We start from the raw sequence: 16,926 nt of genomic DNA on the forward strand, positions 1-16,926 counted from the left end.
TTGGCTAGTCTCTGTTTGGTGATTGGAGTAGGTGCATTTAATTCACATGTAGCCAGGAAACTGAAGAGTAGCCCAGTTGTACAACATTTAATGTGTCTCAGTGGTCTAGTCAGAACGTTACACTCATTCAATAACACTTCCTCCATAAAACACATCATTTAATCAGATGGTGGCTTTGTTTAAAGGGGAGCTCTGCAGTTAAACAAATATTTATAACAAAATGTACAATAAAAATCCTTTATCATAAGTCACATTCCCGTAATTGTTTAACTGATTAAAAATAATGCTAAATTCACAATCAACAAGAATATAAAATGTATAAATACATAACTGTCAAGTTTCATCAGTCCCTTGTTCATGTCAACACGGTAAGTTTTCCAAAATAGCACCTTATTCCCTATATAGTGCACTACTGACCAACGCCCACAGGGCTCCAACGTAGTGCACTACTGACCAGGGCTCCAACGTAGTGCACTACTGACCAACGCCCACAGGGCTCCAACGTAGTGCACTACTGACCAGGGCTCCAACGTAGTGCATTACTGACCAGGGCTCCAACGTAGTGCACTACTGACCAACGCCCACAGGGCTCCAACGTAGTGCACTACTGACCAGGGCTCCAACGTAGTGCACTACTGACCAGGGCTCCAACGTAGTGCACTACTGACCAGGGCTCCAAAGTAGTGCACTATATAGGCTGCCATTTCAACTCCACTACGAGGGATAGCTAGCGCCAATAGGAATTAATTTCAAGGTTCATTTGTGCGAATGGCGGCATCTTAACATTGTCACTTAGCCGGGGTGTTATTCAGTACACGATTCACTCTAAACAAAAGCGTTTGGCAACGGTTTGTTTCTATTGGACAAATTCAGGTAGGTTCCATGTCTAGAGATAAAGGGTTTCCAACAGAATCCGACTAATGAATACACCCCGACACGGCTGCTTTAAAACGTGGCAACATAAACATCATCATTGGCTTTAGCTGGGAAGTTAAAGGTGGGAGGGGCTTCCTTGTGTTCTCCTCCAATCAGCTCACTCAATGGTGTTGAGGAAAAACAGTCTGGAAAACAAATAAAGGGTTGTCCATAAGCTGTTACCACAACAAATCATGGTTCAGCAACGTGTAAACTCACATTAAATACCATCCAACTCTGGTGTCAGAGGAAAGCCCTAAACATCGTCAAAGACTCCAGCAACCCAAGTTATTCTCTCTGCTACACAGCTAGAGGTACCGGAGTACCAAGTCTGGGACCAAAAGTCTCCTGAACAGCTTCTACCCCCCAGGCCGCCAGACTGCTGAACAGCTTCTACCCCCAGGCCGCCAGACTGCTGAACAGCTTCTACCCCCAGGCCGCCAGACTGCTGAACAGCTTCTACCCCCCAGGCCGCCAGACTGCTGAACAGCTTCTACCCCCAGGCCGTCAGACTGCTGAACAGCTTCTACCCCCAGGCCGCTGAACAGCTTCTACCCCCCAGGCCGTCAGACTGCTGAACAGCTTCTACCCCCAGGCCGTCAGACTGCTGAACAGCTTCTACCCCCAGGCCGCCAGACTGCTGAACAGCTTCTAACCCCAGGCCATCAGACTGCTGAACAGCTTCTACCCCCAGGCCGTCAGACTGCTGAACAGCTTCTACCCCCAGGCCGTCAGACTGCTGAACAGCTTCTACCCCCAGGCCGCTGAACAGCTTCTACCCCCCAGGCCGTCAGACTGCTGAACAGCTTCTACCCCCAGGCCATCAGACTGCTGAACAGCTTCTACCCCCAGGCCGCCAGACTGCTGAACAGCTTCTAACCCCAGGCCATCAGACTGCTGAACAGCTTCTACCCCCAGGCCGTCAGACTGTTGAACAGCTTCTACCCCCCAGGCCGTCAGACTGCTGAACAGCTTCTATCCTCAGGCTGCCAGACTGCTGAACAGCTTCTATCCTCAGGCCATCAGACTGCTGAACAGCTTCCGTTACCTCGGTCTTAGTGTGTCTGCTGTGGGTTCCGTTACCTTGGTCTTAGTGTGTCTGCTGTGGGTTCCGTTACCTTGGTCTTAGTGTGTCTGCTGTGGGTTCCGTTACCTTGGTCTTAGTGTGTCTGCTGTGGGTTCCGTTACCTTGGTCTCAGTGTGTCTGCTGTGGGTTCCGTTACCTTGGTCTTAGTGTGTCTGCTGTGGGTTCCGTTACCTTGGTCTTAGTGTGTCTGCTGTGGGTTCTGTTACCTTGGTCTTAGTGTGTCTGCTGTGGGTTCCGTTACCTTGGTCTTAGTGTGTCTGCTGTGGGTTCCGTTACCTTGGTCTTAGTGTGTCTGCTGTGGGTTCCGTTACCTTGGTCTTAGTGTGTCTGCTGTGGGTTCCGTTACCTTGGTCTCAGTGTGTCTGCTGTGGGTTCCGTTACCTTGGTCTTAGTGTGTCTGCTGTGGGTTCCGTTACCTTGGTCTCAGTGTGTCTGCTGTGGGTTCCGTTACCTTGGTCTCAGTGTGTCTGCTGTGGGTTCCGTTACCTTGGTCTTAGTGTGTCTGCTGTGGGTTCCGTTACCTTGGTCTCAGTGTGTCTGCTGTGGGTTCCGTTACCTTGGTCTCAGTGTGTCTGCTGTGGGTTCCGTTACCTTGGTCTTAGTGTGTCTGCTGTGGGTTCCGTTACCTTGGTCTCAGTGTGTCTGCTGTGGGTTCCGTTACCTTGGTCTTAGTGTGTCTGCTGTGGGTTCCGTTACCTTGGTCTTAGTGTGTCTGCTGTGAGGGAAGACGTCGTCGGGGTTGTGTGCTGCGTCAAACGACTCCTTACTCTGGCTGTCTGAACTCATGGCATCTATCAGGCTGGCGGTGCCAGCGTATGTGTTGTACCCACTGTCCACCTACACAGAGCAAACAGGCAGTTCAAATTCTATTAAAACAGATTGTCAAATCACTCCCACAGTGATTAACACGGTCATCAAATCTAAGAATAATTAAAAGTACGTGATCCATCCGTGTACATTCAACCCAATAACATTTTAGTGCAAAAAATGTGTCAAAAACGCAGTCATTGTAACATACATGTCAGTGTAACTCTTCCAGTTTTTATAAACATGAAAATGCCTTTTCTGAAATGATAAACTGGTGTCCAGCTTGTCAGAGGTCTATTCTGTTGTGATTAGAGGTTTAGTCAGTAGACGGCCCCCAGGATACAGACCTGCATGCTGTTATCATAAGGGATGCTGCTTCCTTCAGCCAGCAGAGACACAAACATATGAGACGCCTCCGCTGCCATCACGCTCGCCCCCACACGGGAGCTGGTCAACCGGACACCAACAGGAGTCACACCTCCTTCCTCTTCCTCCTCTTCCACCTCGCCGTTCTCCTCCACCTCCTCCTCCTCCATCTTCACTGAGTCCAACAGAGGCTGGTCTATCCCCGAACCCCCGTCACACAGCCTCTCCATCCCCAGCAGACCCCCACTGGTCCTGGGTACACACGGCACCGGAGAGGGGGAACAGGAGCCCATCTCCATGGGTGGTAGTGAAGTAGAAGGACATATATTGCCCTGGTCCAGGAGGGAAGGGTTGGGGGAGATGGTTTGGGGTGAGGCCCAGCAGTGGGCTCCGGGTCTGAGCTGAGGGTTGACCTGGGTCCGGCCCGGGGGCTGGAGGGAAGGGTTGGGGGAGATGGTTGGGGGTGAGGCCCAGCAGTGGGCTCCGGGTCTGAGCTGAGGGTTGACCTGGGTCCGGCCCGGGGGCTGGAGCGAGGAGCAGAAGCGGATGGGGGAACAGCCGTCTACATAGGGGCTCTCTGTACAGGAGTTGATGTCCATGTCTAGGGGAACACCTTCAGGGGTCACGAAGCTCAGCTTCCTCCTCTCTCCTAGACAAGAAAGACAATCACAGCGTCACTCAAATGACCAACAACATGGATACCTTTTCACCTAATGACTTGACTCAACAGGTCGAGGTCCGTAAAAGATGACTGTGCAAATCTGCACAGACACATTCAATCAGTTTCCATAGATACCGTCTCCAAAGCCGCATCAGGTTTATGGTCTAACAGAACATTTAAGACACATTATGTCAATAAGGACATAAAACACCTCTTTAACAGACTCGTATACCTGCTACGGGTGTCTGTGTGAACTGGGGTCCGATGGGGGACAGGGCAGGGGACTGGAAGCCAGCAGGAGAAGACCGCTCAGGGCACAGGGGGCTGGTGACACTTCCCAGGCTGTAGGTTCGGTAACGACCCTGGATAGGGCTGGACGAGAAAAGACCCTTTGGAAAAAAAGAGAGACAACGTCTCATTAAAACAGCAAGAGAGAAAACAAGTGGTTATGTCTTTATTTGAAATCCTTTGTGATTCTTCCTCAAACAGATTCCCTCCTAGATGTTATACACAGTACCACTTTAGACGGAATATAGCATCTGCTATAGCAGAGCTGTCCTGTTCCCGGAGAGCTACCCTCCTGTAGGTTCTCACTCCAACCCTGTTCCCGGAGAGCTACCCTCCTGTAGGTTCTCACTCCAACCCTGTTCCCGGAGAGCTACCCTCCTGTAGGTTCTCACTCCAACCCTGTTCCCGGAGAGCTACCCTCCTGTAGGTTCTCACTACAACCCTGTTCCCGGAGAGCTACCCTCCTGTAGGTTCTCACTCCAACCCTGTTCCCGGAGAGCTACCCTCCAGTAGGTTTTCACTCCAACCCTGTTCCCGGAGAGCTACCCTCCTGTAGGTTCTCACTCCAACCCTGTTCCCGGAGAGCTACCCTCCTGTAGGTTCTCACTCCAACCCTGTTCCTGGAGAGCTACCCTCCTGTAGGTTTTCACTCCAACCCTGTTCCCGGAGAGCTACCCTCCTGTAGGTTCTCACTACAACCCTGTTCCTGGAGAGCTACTCTCCTGTAGGTTTTCACTCCAACCCTGTTCCCGGAGAGCTACCCTCCTGTAGGTTCTCACTACAACCCTGTTCCTGGAGAGCTACCCTCCTGTAGGTTTTCACTCCAACCCTGTTCCCGGAGAGCTACCCTCCTGTAGGTTCTCACTCCAACCCTGTTCCCGGAGAGCTACCCTCCTGTAGGTTCTCACTCCAACCCTGTTCCTGGAGAGCTACCCTCCTGTAGGTTCTCACTCCAACCCTGTTCCCGGAGAGCTACCCTCCTGTAGGTTCTCACTCCAACCCTGTTCCCGGAGAGCTACCCTCCTGTAGGTTCTCACTCCAACCCTGTTCCCGGAGAGCTACCCTCCTGTAGGTTCTCACTCCAACCCTGTTCCTGGAGAGCTACCCTCCTGTAGGTTTTCACTCCAACCCTGTTCCTGGAGAGCTACCCTCCTGTAGGTTCTCACTCCAACCCTGTTCCTGGAGAGCTACCCTCCTGTAGGTTTTCACTCCAACCCTGTTCCTGGAGAGCTACCCTCCTGTAGGTTCTCACTATAACCCTGTTCCTGGAGAGCTACCCTCCTGTAGGTTCTCACTCCAACCCTGTTCCTGGAGAGCTACCCTCCTGTAGGTTCTCACTCCAACCCTGTTCCTGGAGAGCTACCCTCCTGTAGGTTTTCACTCCAACCCTGTTCCTGGAGAGCTACCCTCCTGTAGGTTTTCACTCCAACCCTGTTCCTGGAGAGCTACCCTCCTGTAGGTTCTCACTCCAACCCTGTTCCTGGAGAGCTACCCTCCTGTAGGTTCTCACTCCAACCCTGTTCCCGGAGAGCTACCCTCCTGTAGGTTCTCACTCCAACCCTGTTCCCGGAGAGCTACCCTCCTGTAGGTTCTCACTCCAACCCTGTTCCTGGAGAGCTACCCTCCTGTAGGTTCTCACTCCAACCCTGTTCCTGGAGAGCTACCCTCCTGTAGGTTCTCACTCCAACCCTGTTCCTGGAGAGCTACCCTCCTGTAGGTTTTCACTCCAACCCTGTTCCCGGAGAGCTACCCTCCTGTAGGTTCTCACTCCAACCCTGTTCCCGGAGAGCTACCCTCCTGTAGGTTCTCACTCCAACCCTGTTCCCGGAGAGCTACCCTCCTGTAGGTTCTCACTCCAACCCTGTTCCTGGAGAGCTACCCTCCTGTAGGTTTTCACTCCAACCCTGTTCCCGGAGAGCTACCCTCCTGTAGGTTCTCACTACAACCCTGTTCCTGGAGAGCTACTCTCCTGTAGGTTTTCACTCCAACCCTGTTCCCGGAGAGCTACCCTCCTGTAGGTTCTCACTACAACCCTGTTCCTGGAGAGCTACCCTCCTGTAGGTTCTCACTCCAACCCTGTTCCCGGAGAGCTACCCTCCTGTAGGTTCTCACTCCAACCCTGTTCCTGGAGAGCTACCCTCCTTTAGGTTTTCACTCCAACCCTGTTCCCGGAGAGCTACCCTCCTGTAGGTTCTCACTCCAACCCTGTTCCCGGAGAGCTACCCTCCTGTAGGTTCTCACTCCAACCCTGTTCCTGGAGAGCTACCCTCCTGTAGGTTCTCACTCCAACCCTGTTCCCGGAGAGCTACCCTCCTGTAGGTTCTCACTCCAACCCTGTTCCCGGAGAGCTACCCTCCTGTAGGTTCTCACTCCAACCCTGTTCCCGGAGAGCTACCCTCCTGTAGGTTCTCACTCCAACCCTGTTCCTGGAGAGCTACCCTCCTGTAGGTTTTCACTCCAACCCTGTTCCTGGAGAGCTACCCTCCTGTAGGTTCTCACTCCAACCCTGTTCCTGGAGAGCTACCCTCCTGTAGGTTTTCACTCCAACCCTGTTCCTGGAGAGCTACCCTCCTGTAGGTTCTCACTATAACCCTGTTCCTGGAGAGCTACCCTCCTGTAGGTTCTCACTCCAACCCTGTTCCTGGAGAGCTACCCTCCTGTAGGTTCTCACTCCAACCCTGTTCCTGGAGAGCTACCCTCCTGTAGGTTTTCACTCCAACCCTGTTCCTGGAGAGCTACCCTCCTGTAGGTTTTCACTCCAACCCTGTTCCTGGAGAGCTACCCTCCTGTAGGTTCTCACTCCAACCCTGTTCCTGGAGAGCTACCCTCCTGTAGGTTCTCACTCCAACCCTGTTCCCGGAGAGCTACCCTCCTGTAGGTTCTCACTCCAACCCTGTTCCCGGAGAGCTACCCTCCTGTAGGTTCTCACTCCAACCCTGTTCCTGGAGAGCTACCCTCCTGTAGGTTCTCACTCCAACCCTGTTCCTGGAGAGCTACCCTCCTGTAGGTTCTCACTCCAACCCTGTTCCTGGAGAGCTACCCTCCTGTAGGTTTTCACTCCAACCCTGTTCCCGGAGAGCTACCCTCCTGTAGGTTCTCACTCCAACCCTGTTCCCGGAGAGCTACCCTCCTGTAGGTTCTCACTCCAACCCTGTTCCTGGAGAGCTACCCTCCTGTAGGTTTTCACTCCAACCCTGTTCCTGGAGAGCTAGCCTCCTGTAGGTTCTCACTCCAACCCTGTTCCTGGAGAGCTACCCTCCTGTAGGTTTTCACTCCAACCCTGTTCCCGGAGAGCTACCCTCCTTTAGGTTTTCACTCCAACCCTGTTCCTGGAGAGCTACCCTCCTGTAGGTTCTCACTCCAACACTGTTCCTGGAGAGCAACCCTCCTGTAGGTTTTCACTCCAACCCTGTTCCTGGAGAGCTACCCTGCTTCAGGTTTTCACTCCAACCCTGTTCCTGGAGAGCAACCCTCCTGTAGGTTTTCACTCCAACCCTGTTCCTGGAGAGCAACCCTCCTGTAGGTTTTCACTCCAACCCTGTTCCTGGAGAGCTACCCTCCAGTAGGTTTTCACTCCAACCCTGTTCCTGGAGAGCTACCCTCCTGTAGGTTTTCACTCCAACCCTGTTCCCGGAGAGCTACCCTCCTGTAGGTTTTCACTCCAACTCTGTTCCCGGAGAGCTACCCTCCTGTAGGTTTTCACTCCAACCCTGTTCCCGGAGAGCTACCCTCCTGTAGGTTTTCACTCCAACCCTGTTCCCGGAGAGCTACCCTCCTGTATGTTTTCACTCCAACCCTGTTCCCGGAGAGCTACCCTCCTGTAGGTTTTCACTCCAACCCTGTTCCTGGAGAGCTACCCTCCTGTAGGTTCTCACTCCAACCCTGTTCCTGGAGAGCTACCCTCCTGTAGGTTTTCACTCCAACCCTGTTCCCGGAGAGCTACCCTTGTGTAGGTTTTCACTCCAACCCTGTTCCTGGAGAGCTACCCTCCTGTAGGTTCTCACTCCAACCCTGTTCCCGGAGAGCTACCCTCGTGTAGGTTTTCACTCCAACCCTGTTCCCGGAGAGCTACCCTCGTGTAGGTTCACTCCAAACCTGTTCCCGGAGAGCTACCCTCGTGTAGGTTTTCCCGGAGAGCTACCCTCGTGTAGGTTCTCACTCCAACCCTGTTCCTGGAGAGCTACCCTCCTGTAGGTTTTCACTCCAACCCTGTTCCCGGAGAGCTACCCTCGTGTAGGTTCTCACTCCAACCCCAGTTGTAACTAACCCGACCCAGTGAAAACCTTTTGGATGGCAGCTCTCCAGGAAAAGGATTGGGCAGCCCTGTGATAATAACAACCCATGCTTAGAACCAAAGCAACAAACCACACTTGCTGCATGTTTCCCTTAAACTGTAATTGTACACACTGGTCAGACACCATTGACATTGAATAGTGGCACACTTACAGTGGAGGGGGTCAGGGCAGACCTGCCAGACAACGGGCAGGACAGAGGAGAGGCGCTCATGGGTGAGAGGAAATCTCTATCCCCTCCCCCTTCTCCCCCAGGGGGCTCTCCCTCCCCTCCTCCTCCCCCTCCTTCTGGGCTGGGGGGGTTGGAGGACTCCGAGCCACTCCCTTGGCCGTCCAGAAACAACTTCCGTCTCAGAGACGAGGAGCTCAGGGTCTCCTGAACCTGATCCTGCTGAGACACCTCCTTCAATCTGTAGTATTCTCCTGGGGTGGGTGAGGGACAGCCAAGAGCGAGAGAGACACAGACAGAGAGGTTATTTAAGACCTGATAAGTTTTATCTGCACAGAGATAAATATGACGTGTTCCCGGACGTGTAAAGGTGTACCTAATATTTTGTCCAGGAGGAAGTCCACAGGTAAGGACAGGACTGTCTGACAGCCTACTGTGGTTTTTTTAGTTGGTAGTGGCTCTTCTAGTATCAGTGGGGACATGGAACCTGAAGATAGAAACATTTACACATTCAACATCCATAGAAATGGCTGAACATAAGTTATTCAGGAAATAGAAAATAAAACACTATAATGTGTTAAAACTCAATATTTGTTGTTCAAAGTCACTCACACATAGATATCATAGACTGTATGATCCTGTGTCTGGTTCCACACACACAGAGAGCCATGGAGAGCGCTCAGTATCTGGATCTTATCCTTGTCCCAGTTCTTCTGTAGTGTGTGTTGGTGAGTGAAAAGCAACTCAACTCCAACTCATTGGATTTACTTACTCTTCCCAAAGTGCATCTGTGCTGATTTCTGTTTGCTTGTTGGTTCGCTCCATGGTGAAGGCACAATGGCGCCTTTAGTGAAAAACTGCTCGATGGCATTCTGACGTTTCTCCTCGATGTCAGAATCCATCCTGGATGTTTAAAAAAACAAAAACAAAGCTGTTACCAGACCAATAAACCAACACCCCCAACCTCTCAGCAGCAGTTCTATTTCAAAGGGCTCCCCATTTCTCTTGTGAACCTTAACCTGGTCAGAGTTCCTCACCTGGTCTGACTGCAGTACATGGACTGGTTACTAGTTCCTCACCTGGTCTGACTGAGGTACATGGACTGGTTACTAGTTCCTCACCTGGTCTGACTGCAGTACAAGGACTGGTTACTAGTTCATCACCTGGTCTGACTGAGGTACATGGACTGGTTACTAGTTCCTCACCTGGTCTGACTGAGGTACATGGACTGGTTACTAGTTCCTCACCTGGTCTGACTGAGGTACATGGACTGGTTACTAGTTCCTCACCTGGTCTGACTGAGATACAAGGACTGGTTACTAGTTCCTCACCTGGTCTGACTGCAGTACATGGACTGGTTACTAGTTCCTCACCTGGTCTGACCTAGGTACAAGGACTGGTTACTAGTTCCTCACCTGGTCTGACTGCAGTACAAGGACTGGTTACTAGTTCCTCACCTGGTCTGACTGCAGTACATGGACTGGTTACTAGTTCCTCACCTGGTCTGACTGAGGTACAAGGACTGGTTACTAGTTCCTCACCTGGTCTGACTGAGGTACAAGGACTGGTTACTAGTTCCTCACCTGGTCTGACCTAGGTCCAAGGACTAGTTACTAGTTCCTCACCTGGTCTGACTGAGGTACAAGGACTGGTTACTAGTTCCTCACCTGGTCTGACTGAGGTACAAGGACTGGTTACTAGTTCCTCACCTGGTCTGACCTAGGTACAAGGATTGGTTACTAGTTCCTCACCTGGTCTGACTGAGGTACAAGGACTGGTTACTAGTTCCTCACCTGGTCTGACCTAGGTACAAGGACTGGTTACTAGTTCCTCACCTGGTCTGACCTAGGTACAAGGACTGGTTACTAGTTCCTCACCTGGTCTGACCTAGGTACAAGGACTGGTTACTAGTTCCTCACCTGGTCTGACCTAGGTACAAGGACTGGTTACTAGTTCCTCACCTGGTCTGACCGAGGTACAAGGACTGGTTACTAGTTCCTCACCTGGTCTGACCTAGGTACAAGGACTGGTTACTAGTTCCTCACCTGGTCTGACTGAGGTACAAGGACTGGTTACTAGTTCCTCACCTGGTCTGACTGAGGTACAAGGACTGGTTACTAGTTCCTCACCTGGTCTGACTGAGGTACAAGGACTGGCGGTGGATATCCTCAGCGTCTATGTCCACAGGGAGCAGGATAGACATCTCATCTATGTCCCATTTAAACTTGGCTGGTGTCTGAAAACAATGATCAAGAAAATATAGAAAATAACAATTCAGGTGGCTCTGTAAAACCGGTGATTACGTTCACAAGAGGACAATGACAGGACTTCTGAAGGAGACACACATGTTAACCGACTTGCTGATCATGTCCTTCAGGCTATCGAAGTGGGTGAACTACACAAGATATGTATGAGACCAGACCATAAATGTGTACAAAATATTAGGATGACAGACTGACCAGGTGAAAGCTATGATCTTTTATTGAAGTCTCTTTTTAAAATCAGTGAATCAGTGAAGATGAAGGGGAGGAGACGGGTTAAATAAGGATGTTTAAGCCTTGAGACAATTGAGACATGGATTGTGTACATATGCCATTCAGAGGGTGAATGGGCAAGACAAAAGATTTAAGTGCCTTTGAACGGGGTATGGTAGTAGGTGCCAGGGGCACCTGTTTGAGGGTGGCCAGAACTGCACCACAGCTGGGTTTTTCACACTCAACAGTTTCCCGTGTGTATCAAGACAGTCCACCAACCAAAGGACATCCAGCCAACTTGACACACCTGTGGGAAGCATTGTAAGTCAATATGGGCCAGCTTCCCTGTGGAACACTTTCTACACCTTGTAGTCCATGCCCCCGACGAACTGAGGCTGTTCTGATGTCAAAAGGCAATGCAACTCAATGTTTTGTACACTCAGTGTAGGTTTACACTTACGGTTCCGGAGGTCTTGGAGGACTTGAAGACAGAGGGGCTGGGGACCACGGATTCTTGCAGGCGATGGTAGTCGTTGGGGCTCTCGAAGGGGTTACGGATAGCTGCCCTCCCTGGAGTCTCAGGAGTTATCTGGACATCTGGAAGATCTCCCATAGTCTGACCACAAACCTGAACCCATTGATGCAGGAATTCAAACATTAATCAGCTTTGATCCAGTATAAATAGTATGCTAATCTAAGTACTAGAGAAAGCCAAACAATTACTGTAATACTATCAAGAGAACAAACCTTGCTTACGAGAAAGAGTAGCTAGCTAACGTTAGCTAAACTAGCTGGCTGTTGGTCCCACAATTTAGTACATACTAGCTATCCCAAACGTTTCGTTAAATGCCTGGCTAGCTAAGGCTTCGGCAACTATTCTGAGAGGTTCATTTGATAGATCTATTCGATATGTTATTTTATATTAGAGCTCAGATACTTACAGCAGCTGCAGAAGTTTTCAACACAACCAAAATAAGGTTCCAGATTCAGTTGTTTCGAACGTTAATTTCAATTTTCCCACAACCCCCATTGACCAATAGAAATTAACAGGAAGTGCCTGATAACCAATCAGATGGAAGATTTCAGAACGCTCCAAATTTACATTGACGTCACTTCCTTTCGCTTGTGTGGTCGTTAGTAAGCTAACTAGCAAATTATATACTCATGGTAGACTTTATTAACAAATGTACTATTTCTAATTTATCCAAATGACGGGGTTGTGATAGTAGAAGTATTTTTGTAAATCAGCTTGAACTGTTGAAGTTGCTGTTGAGTTAATCTCGGAGGTCCCACACGAACTGATCATGGCTAGCAGTGCTAATGCTAACAACATGAATGCTGTCCGAGAAACGATGGATGGTGAGTTAGCTAACGTTAGCTTGCTAGGTTATGATAATGTCTGTTGTAGAACCTAGATATGTGTTTTACAAATGTGACACACTATTGATTGCAATGCCTCAAGATTGGCTTGACAGTAGGGTAGTTAGCTAGGTAACTTTAGCTAGCTAGCTATTTATCACATTTCGTTCTGTACCCATGGCAACAATCCACCACACAACAGTATTAGTGAGGACACTTATCTTGAAAGGCGACATGGTTTAAACAATACAGCTCGTTATGTGCCAGACAATGGGTAGCTATGGTGCCAATTTCATGTTATTATTTTCTCTCCTACTTTTCCCCACAAGTGCTGCTGGAGATCTCTAGGCTATTGAACACAGGACTGGACATGGAATCTCTGTCTATCTGTGTCAGGCTGTGTGAGCAGGGCATCAACCCAGAGGCCCTGTCCTCTGTCATCAAGGAGCTACGTAAAGCCTCCGATTCACTAAAAGTAAGGACATGTTCAGGGGACAGGGATAGGTACTTACAGAATGGAGTCAATAGAGACACAATAGAACAAGGTTGCCCACACTTTTGAGAACCAAATGTTGTCTGGACCAAGTTTCTCCCGTGGGCCCTGCTATAGAGACTCACTAGGACTAAATGGACTCTGCTCTGTACAGGACCGTAGCTCTCCAGGAACAGGATGGAGAGTCCTGTATTAGACTCTGCTCTGTACAGGACCGTAGCTCTCCAGGAACAGGGTTGGAGAGCCCTGTATTAGACTCTGCCCTGTACAGGACAAGGTCAATTGCTGTGGTTATCCTTCACATAACTGCCACTGTTTTAATTAGTCAATTATGCTTCAATCTGATAGGCTAGATTTTTTTCTGACTGGATCGAGATACCTCCATCTCTGCCTCACCACTGTGTTGCACCTGTAGTCACAAACTTAGTCACAAACTTAATGTGTAAAAAAATATGCCAATATTTGTCTGCCTTCTGTTCCAGGCCTCTGACAACTGAAGATCTGAGACTGATCCCAACAAAGCAATTCTGCTGAGCGGAAGTCTTTTCACGCAGTCAAGTTTCACAATATTGCCAAATAGTGAGCGTCTATTACCCTGACCTATTCCTCGTGCCTCTGGATTTGATCCCTGGCTTCATTTGAAGAAAAATGGTGTGTGTTTAACATTTGGTCTGGCAACATCAGTGGCCAATTCTCCTTGTGTTCCTGTCATCAGCTTGGTGTGCAATCTGACAATATGAATGACTGCAATGCCCTGATATCCAATGTTTCAGTACCCCTCCCTCCCTCAATCATATAGGTTGTCAGTTCAGTCGTCTTTCTTCTGACTGAAGGAAACCTAATGATTGGCACTCCCCCGTCATCACACAGTGCTACAATGATGGGTTGTTTTCCATTCCTTCATGGCTTTTTGGACGTGTAAAAAAAAAAGTCTTATTTATTGCGAATTGTGTGTAGTTTTATATGAATTTAATGTCCGTTTTTTTCCTTCAATGTCTGGCATGTCAAAGTTATTTTTTTTTCTCTCTCTCTCGAAGTGTCCAGGGTTGTCAATGATGGATGGAACTCAATATTAAAAGTAGTTGCATTTTATATCCACCAGGTGGCAGTGTTTCTTTACTTACTCATTAGATCATGATAATTCAGAAGTACTATACAGTTTACCAGTAGAAAAGTTTACCTAGTTAAATTAAAGAGTCATAAATAAGTGTAGATACTATATCCTCCAAGTCCTCTGTCTGCAATGTTCTTCTGTTGAGGAATTCTCTGAAAAGGACACCTGGACTCCTGAGTGGCGCAGCGGTCTAAGGCACTGCATCTCATCTCAGACCCTGGTTCGATTCCAGGCTGTATCACAACTGGCTGTGATTGGGAGACCCATAGGGCAGCATCCACAATTGGCCCAGCGTCATTAGGGTTTGGCTGGGGTAGGCCGTCAATTGTAAATAATAATTTGTTCTTGACTTGCCTAGTTAAATATCTTTCAATTGGAGATCTCAGGAAAATGTCTCTGCACAAGTAATCAGAATGAAGGAGGTAGGGAACTAGTGGGTAACTAGCCCCCCCCCCCCCCCCCCCCTCCCTAAGAACAATGTCTAATTGCTGACACACAAAAAAGCTACATTTGGAGAGAGAATTGTATGTGGATGAAGGTCATGCTTTGGCGAATAAACTATAAAGGGAAATAAATGGCTATTGTTCACTTTTTTAGTTTAGTTATTTCATGAAATGTTTTTAGGAAAGGGGTGTTTTAAAGTGCCTGCGGTGCCAGTTACCCCGGTAGCAGATTGTGCCAGTTACCTCGGTAGCAGATTGTGCCAGTTACCCCGGTAGCAGATTGTGCCAGTTACCCCGGTAGCAGATTGTGCCAGTTACCCCGGTAGCAGATTGTGCCAGTTACCCCGGTAGCAGATTGTGCCAGTTACCCCGGTAGCAGATTGTGCCAGTTACCCCGGTAGCAAATTGTGCCAGTTACCCCGGTAGCAGATTGTGCCACAGGGTTTCACACAAGTGTGTTAAAATCCATTTAATCAGTTTAATTTAGACATTCTTTAGTAAGTAATACTGAAAAGCTAAGTCTAGTTGTTTTTATTTTAATTATTTTAATATAATATGTGGGGGGGTGATGGTGTCACCATTAATATCCGCACTATGAAGAGATTGGATGTAAAGTATTTTTAACTCACCTGCACATTCATTGTCTTTCCTGTTTGTTCCTTTTCAATACAATCCATGATGTACAATTACACTAAACATGATTTGAATAATGCAAGGTTTTAAATCCCAGCCGTCTTTAAAATGACATTCAGGAGCAAAAGGTTTTCAATAGTTGTTTTTAATTCATTTAATAAAAATCTTAATTGGAATGAATATAACTAATAGTATAAAATGACAATAGGGTATAACATTTAATAAGAACTTAACTAATGAATTCAGTGTAACATTGACGTGGCAGCTTTCTTATGTTCTGCTATTGCATTTGTACATACAGTGCCTGTCAAAAGTGTTGACACTCCGACTCATTATACTCACTATTTTCTGCATTGTAGAATAATAAGGCAAAAGGGTGGCTACTTTGAAGAATCTCAAATATAAAATATATTTTGATTTGTTTAACACTTTTTTGTTTACTACATAGATTCCATATTGTGTTATTTCATAGTTTTGATGTCTTCACTATTATTCTACAATGTAGGAAATAGTCAAAATAAAGAAAAACCCTTGGATGAGTCGGTGTGTCCACACTTTTGACTGGTAGTGTAGGTCACAAATAAAGCGATCGATCCCCAGTCAAATTGGAGCACAACTCATGAGTCCAACTCCTGCACTGCTCAGACCTAATCCAGTCCCCACCTGTGACTGAAAACAGGGGGAGAGATGCCAATTTAAAAGCTCTCTCTTAAACACTTAGCTATCTAGATATGACATAAATTGCTGTGTAAAACAGCCAAAAGGCAATAACAATAATAATAATTGACTGTAAAGCTATCAGTCACTGGTGGAAACATTTACAACTGCAATTAAGCTACGTTATCTTTTCACTGTATTTTACCTCAAACGATCTGGTCGTAAGGAGGTTGCTAGCTAGCACTCCTAGCAGCGTATGCTAACTAGCTAGCACTCCTAGCAGCGTATGCTAACTAGCTAGCACGCCTAGCAGCGTATGCTAACTAGCTAGCACTCCTAGCAGCTTATGCTAACTAGCTAGCACGCCTAGCAGCGTATGCTAACTAGCTAGCTGGCTAGCATTTACTGCTAGTGAAGTTGCTAGCAAGCAAGTTAGTATAAACTAGCGCTAAGTGGGCTAGTCATTTTGTGAATGACAGTAAGAAACACACTCATAACCAGAAAGGGATAACTACCCCTTGGGGGCTCCTACTTGTATATTTAAACAACAATTATAGATCTAACTATATTCGTATATATCTACAACTTTTTAAACATTTCAAATAATTTAATCAATTTATCACAAAATCGTTTTGTTGAAATATCTCCAAAAGTTGTGATGAGGACATTTTTGTTGTTGAGCAAGAGCAGTGACAGACTAGGGAATGTGTTGGGGGGGGGGGGGGGGGGGGCAGTTACCCCCTACTGCCTTAATCTTGGGTGGGTGTTGTTGTTTTTTAAGGGTGCAAGATGAACTGTTAACAAGGCTACTGGTTGCAGGTAGTTAGTTCCCTTCAGCAGGGCCCTTGCAAGGTGCCCTGCACAGTGGCTGAACATTTGTTTCCTGTGTAGTGGGAGCAGTAAGACACATGTGGTCTATCAAATACAGTCAGGCATTTAATAGATATATCTACCCAGGCAAACCGTATGTAGTGTATTGGCATCTCTGGGTTGGGGCCCCCAGTCTATCATCAAGACAAATGATGGGCATCACAGACTCGTTTTAATCTCCATAACAAGAGACTCACTGTGTTAGAAATTAATGAAAACAAGATTGTCTTTCATTTGAGTTGATGTGAAACGCGCAGGCAGCCAGCTGCTAAATGTGGAGGAATGAAGAAGAGAAGAA

The 16,926-nt window shown here is 48.1% G+C and overlaps 2 protein-coding genes across 3 annotated transcripts; one reads left to right on the forward strand and one right to left on the reverse strand.

Moving 5' to 3' along the window:
• Nucleotides 1-72: 72 nt before the first annotated feature.
• Nucleotides 73-12,104, reverse strand: bora (bora aurora kinase A activator). 2 transcript variants are annotated; one of them, XM_036951227.2, is made up of 11 exons: nt 12,001-12,104; nt 11,520-11,687; nt 10,715-10,821; nt 9,358-9,488; nt 8,962-9,072; nt 8,571-8,839; nt 4,069-4,225; nt 3,682-3,824; nt 3,157-3,588; nt 2,699-2,839; nt 73-1,061 (listed from the first exon to the last, which is right to left on the reverse strand). In XM_036951227.2, exons 2-11 carry the CDS (start codon nt 11,670-11,672, stop codon nt 1,038-1,040), a joined length of 1,668 nt encoding a protein of 555 aa, XP_036807122.1. In that variant the 5' UTR covers nt 11,673-11,687; nt 12,001-12,104; the 3' UTR covers nt 73-1,037. The 2 variants fall into 2 exon arrangements, with proteins under 2 accessions (XP_036807122.1, XP_036807121.1); XM_036951226.2 differs by having other exon boundaries at nt 3,157-3,824.
• Nucleotides 12,105-12,133: 29 nt separating this feature from the next.
• Nucleotides 12,134-14,009, forward strand: mzt1 (mitotic spindle organizing protein 1). Its single transcript, XM_021560766.3, has 3 exons — nt 12,134-12,418; nt 12,748-12,893; nt 13,394-14,009. Exons 1-3 carry the CDS (start codon nt 12,364-12,366, stop codon nt 13,406-13,408), a joined length of 216 nt encoding a protein of 71 aa, XP_021416441.1. The 5' UTR covers nt 12,134-12,363; the 3' UTR covers nt 13,409-14,009.
• Nucleotides 14,010-16,926: the final 2,917 nt, after the last annotated feature.

Source organism: Oncorhynchus mykiss, chromosome 18, assembly GCF_057628025.1.
Source record: "Oncorhynchus mykiss isolate SJ-2025 chromosome 18, ASM5762802v1, whole genome shotgun sequence".
In the NCBI taxonomy this organism is placed as follows: domain Eukaryota; kingdom Metazoa; phylum Chordata; class Actinopteri; order Salmoniformes; family Salmonidae; genus Oncorhynchus; species Oncorhynchus mykiss.

Coding starts and splice junctions, on each gene's coding strand:
- bora (XM_036951226.2), bottom strand. CDS start 11,672: ATGGGAGATCTTCCAGATGTCCAGATAACTCCTGAGACTCCAGGGAGG. Junction 8,840..8,961: donor CCTCCTGGACAAAATATTAG/GTACACCTTTAC, acceptor CACCCACCCCAG/GAGAATACTACAGATTGAAG. Junction 2,840..3,156: donor CTTATGATAACAGCATGCAG/GTCTGTATCCTG, acceptor TGCTCTGTGTAG/GTGGACAGTGGGTACAACAC.
- mzt1 (XM_021560766.3), top strand. CDS start 12,364: ATGGCTAGCAGTGCTAATGCTAACAACATGAATGCTGTCCGAGAAACG. Junction 12,419..12,747: donor TGTCCGAGAAACGATGGATG/GTGAGTTAGCTA, acceptor TTTCCCCACAAG/TGCTGCTGGAGATCTCTAGG.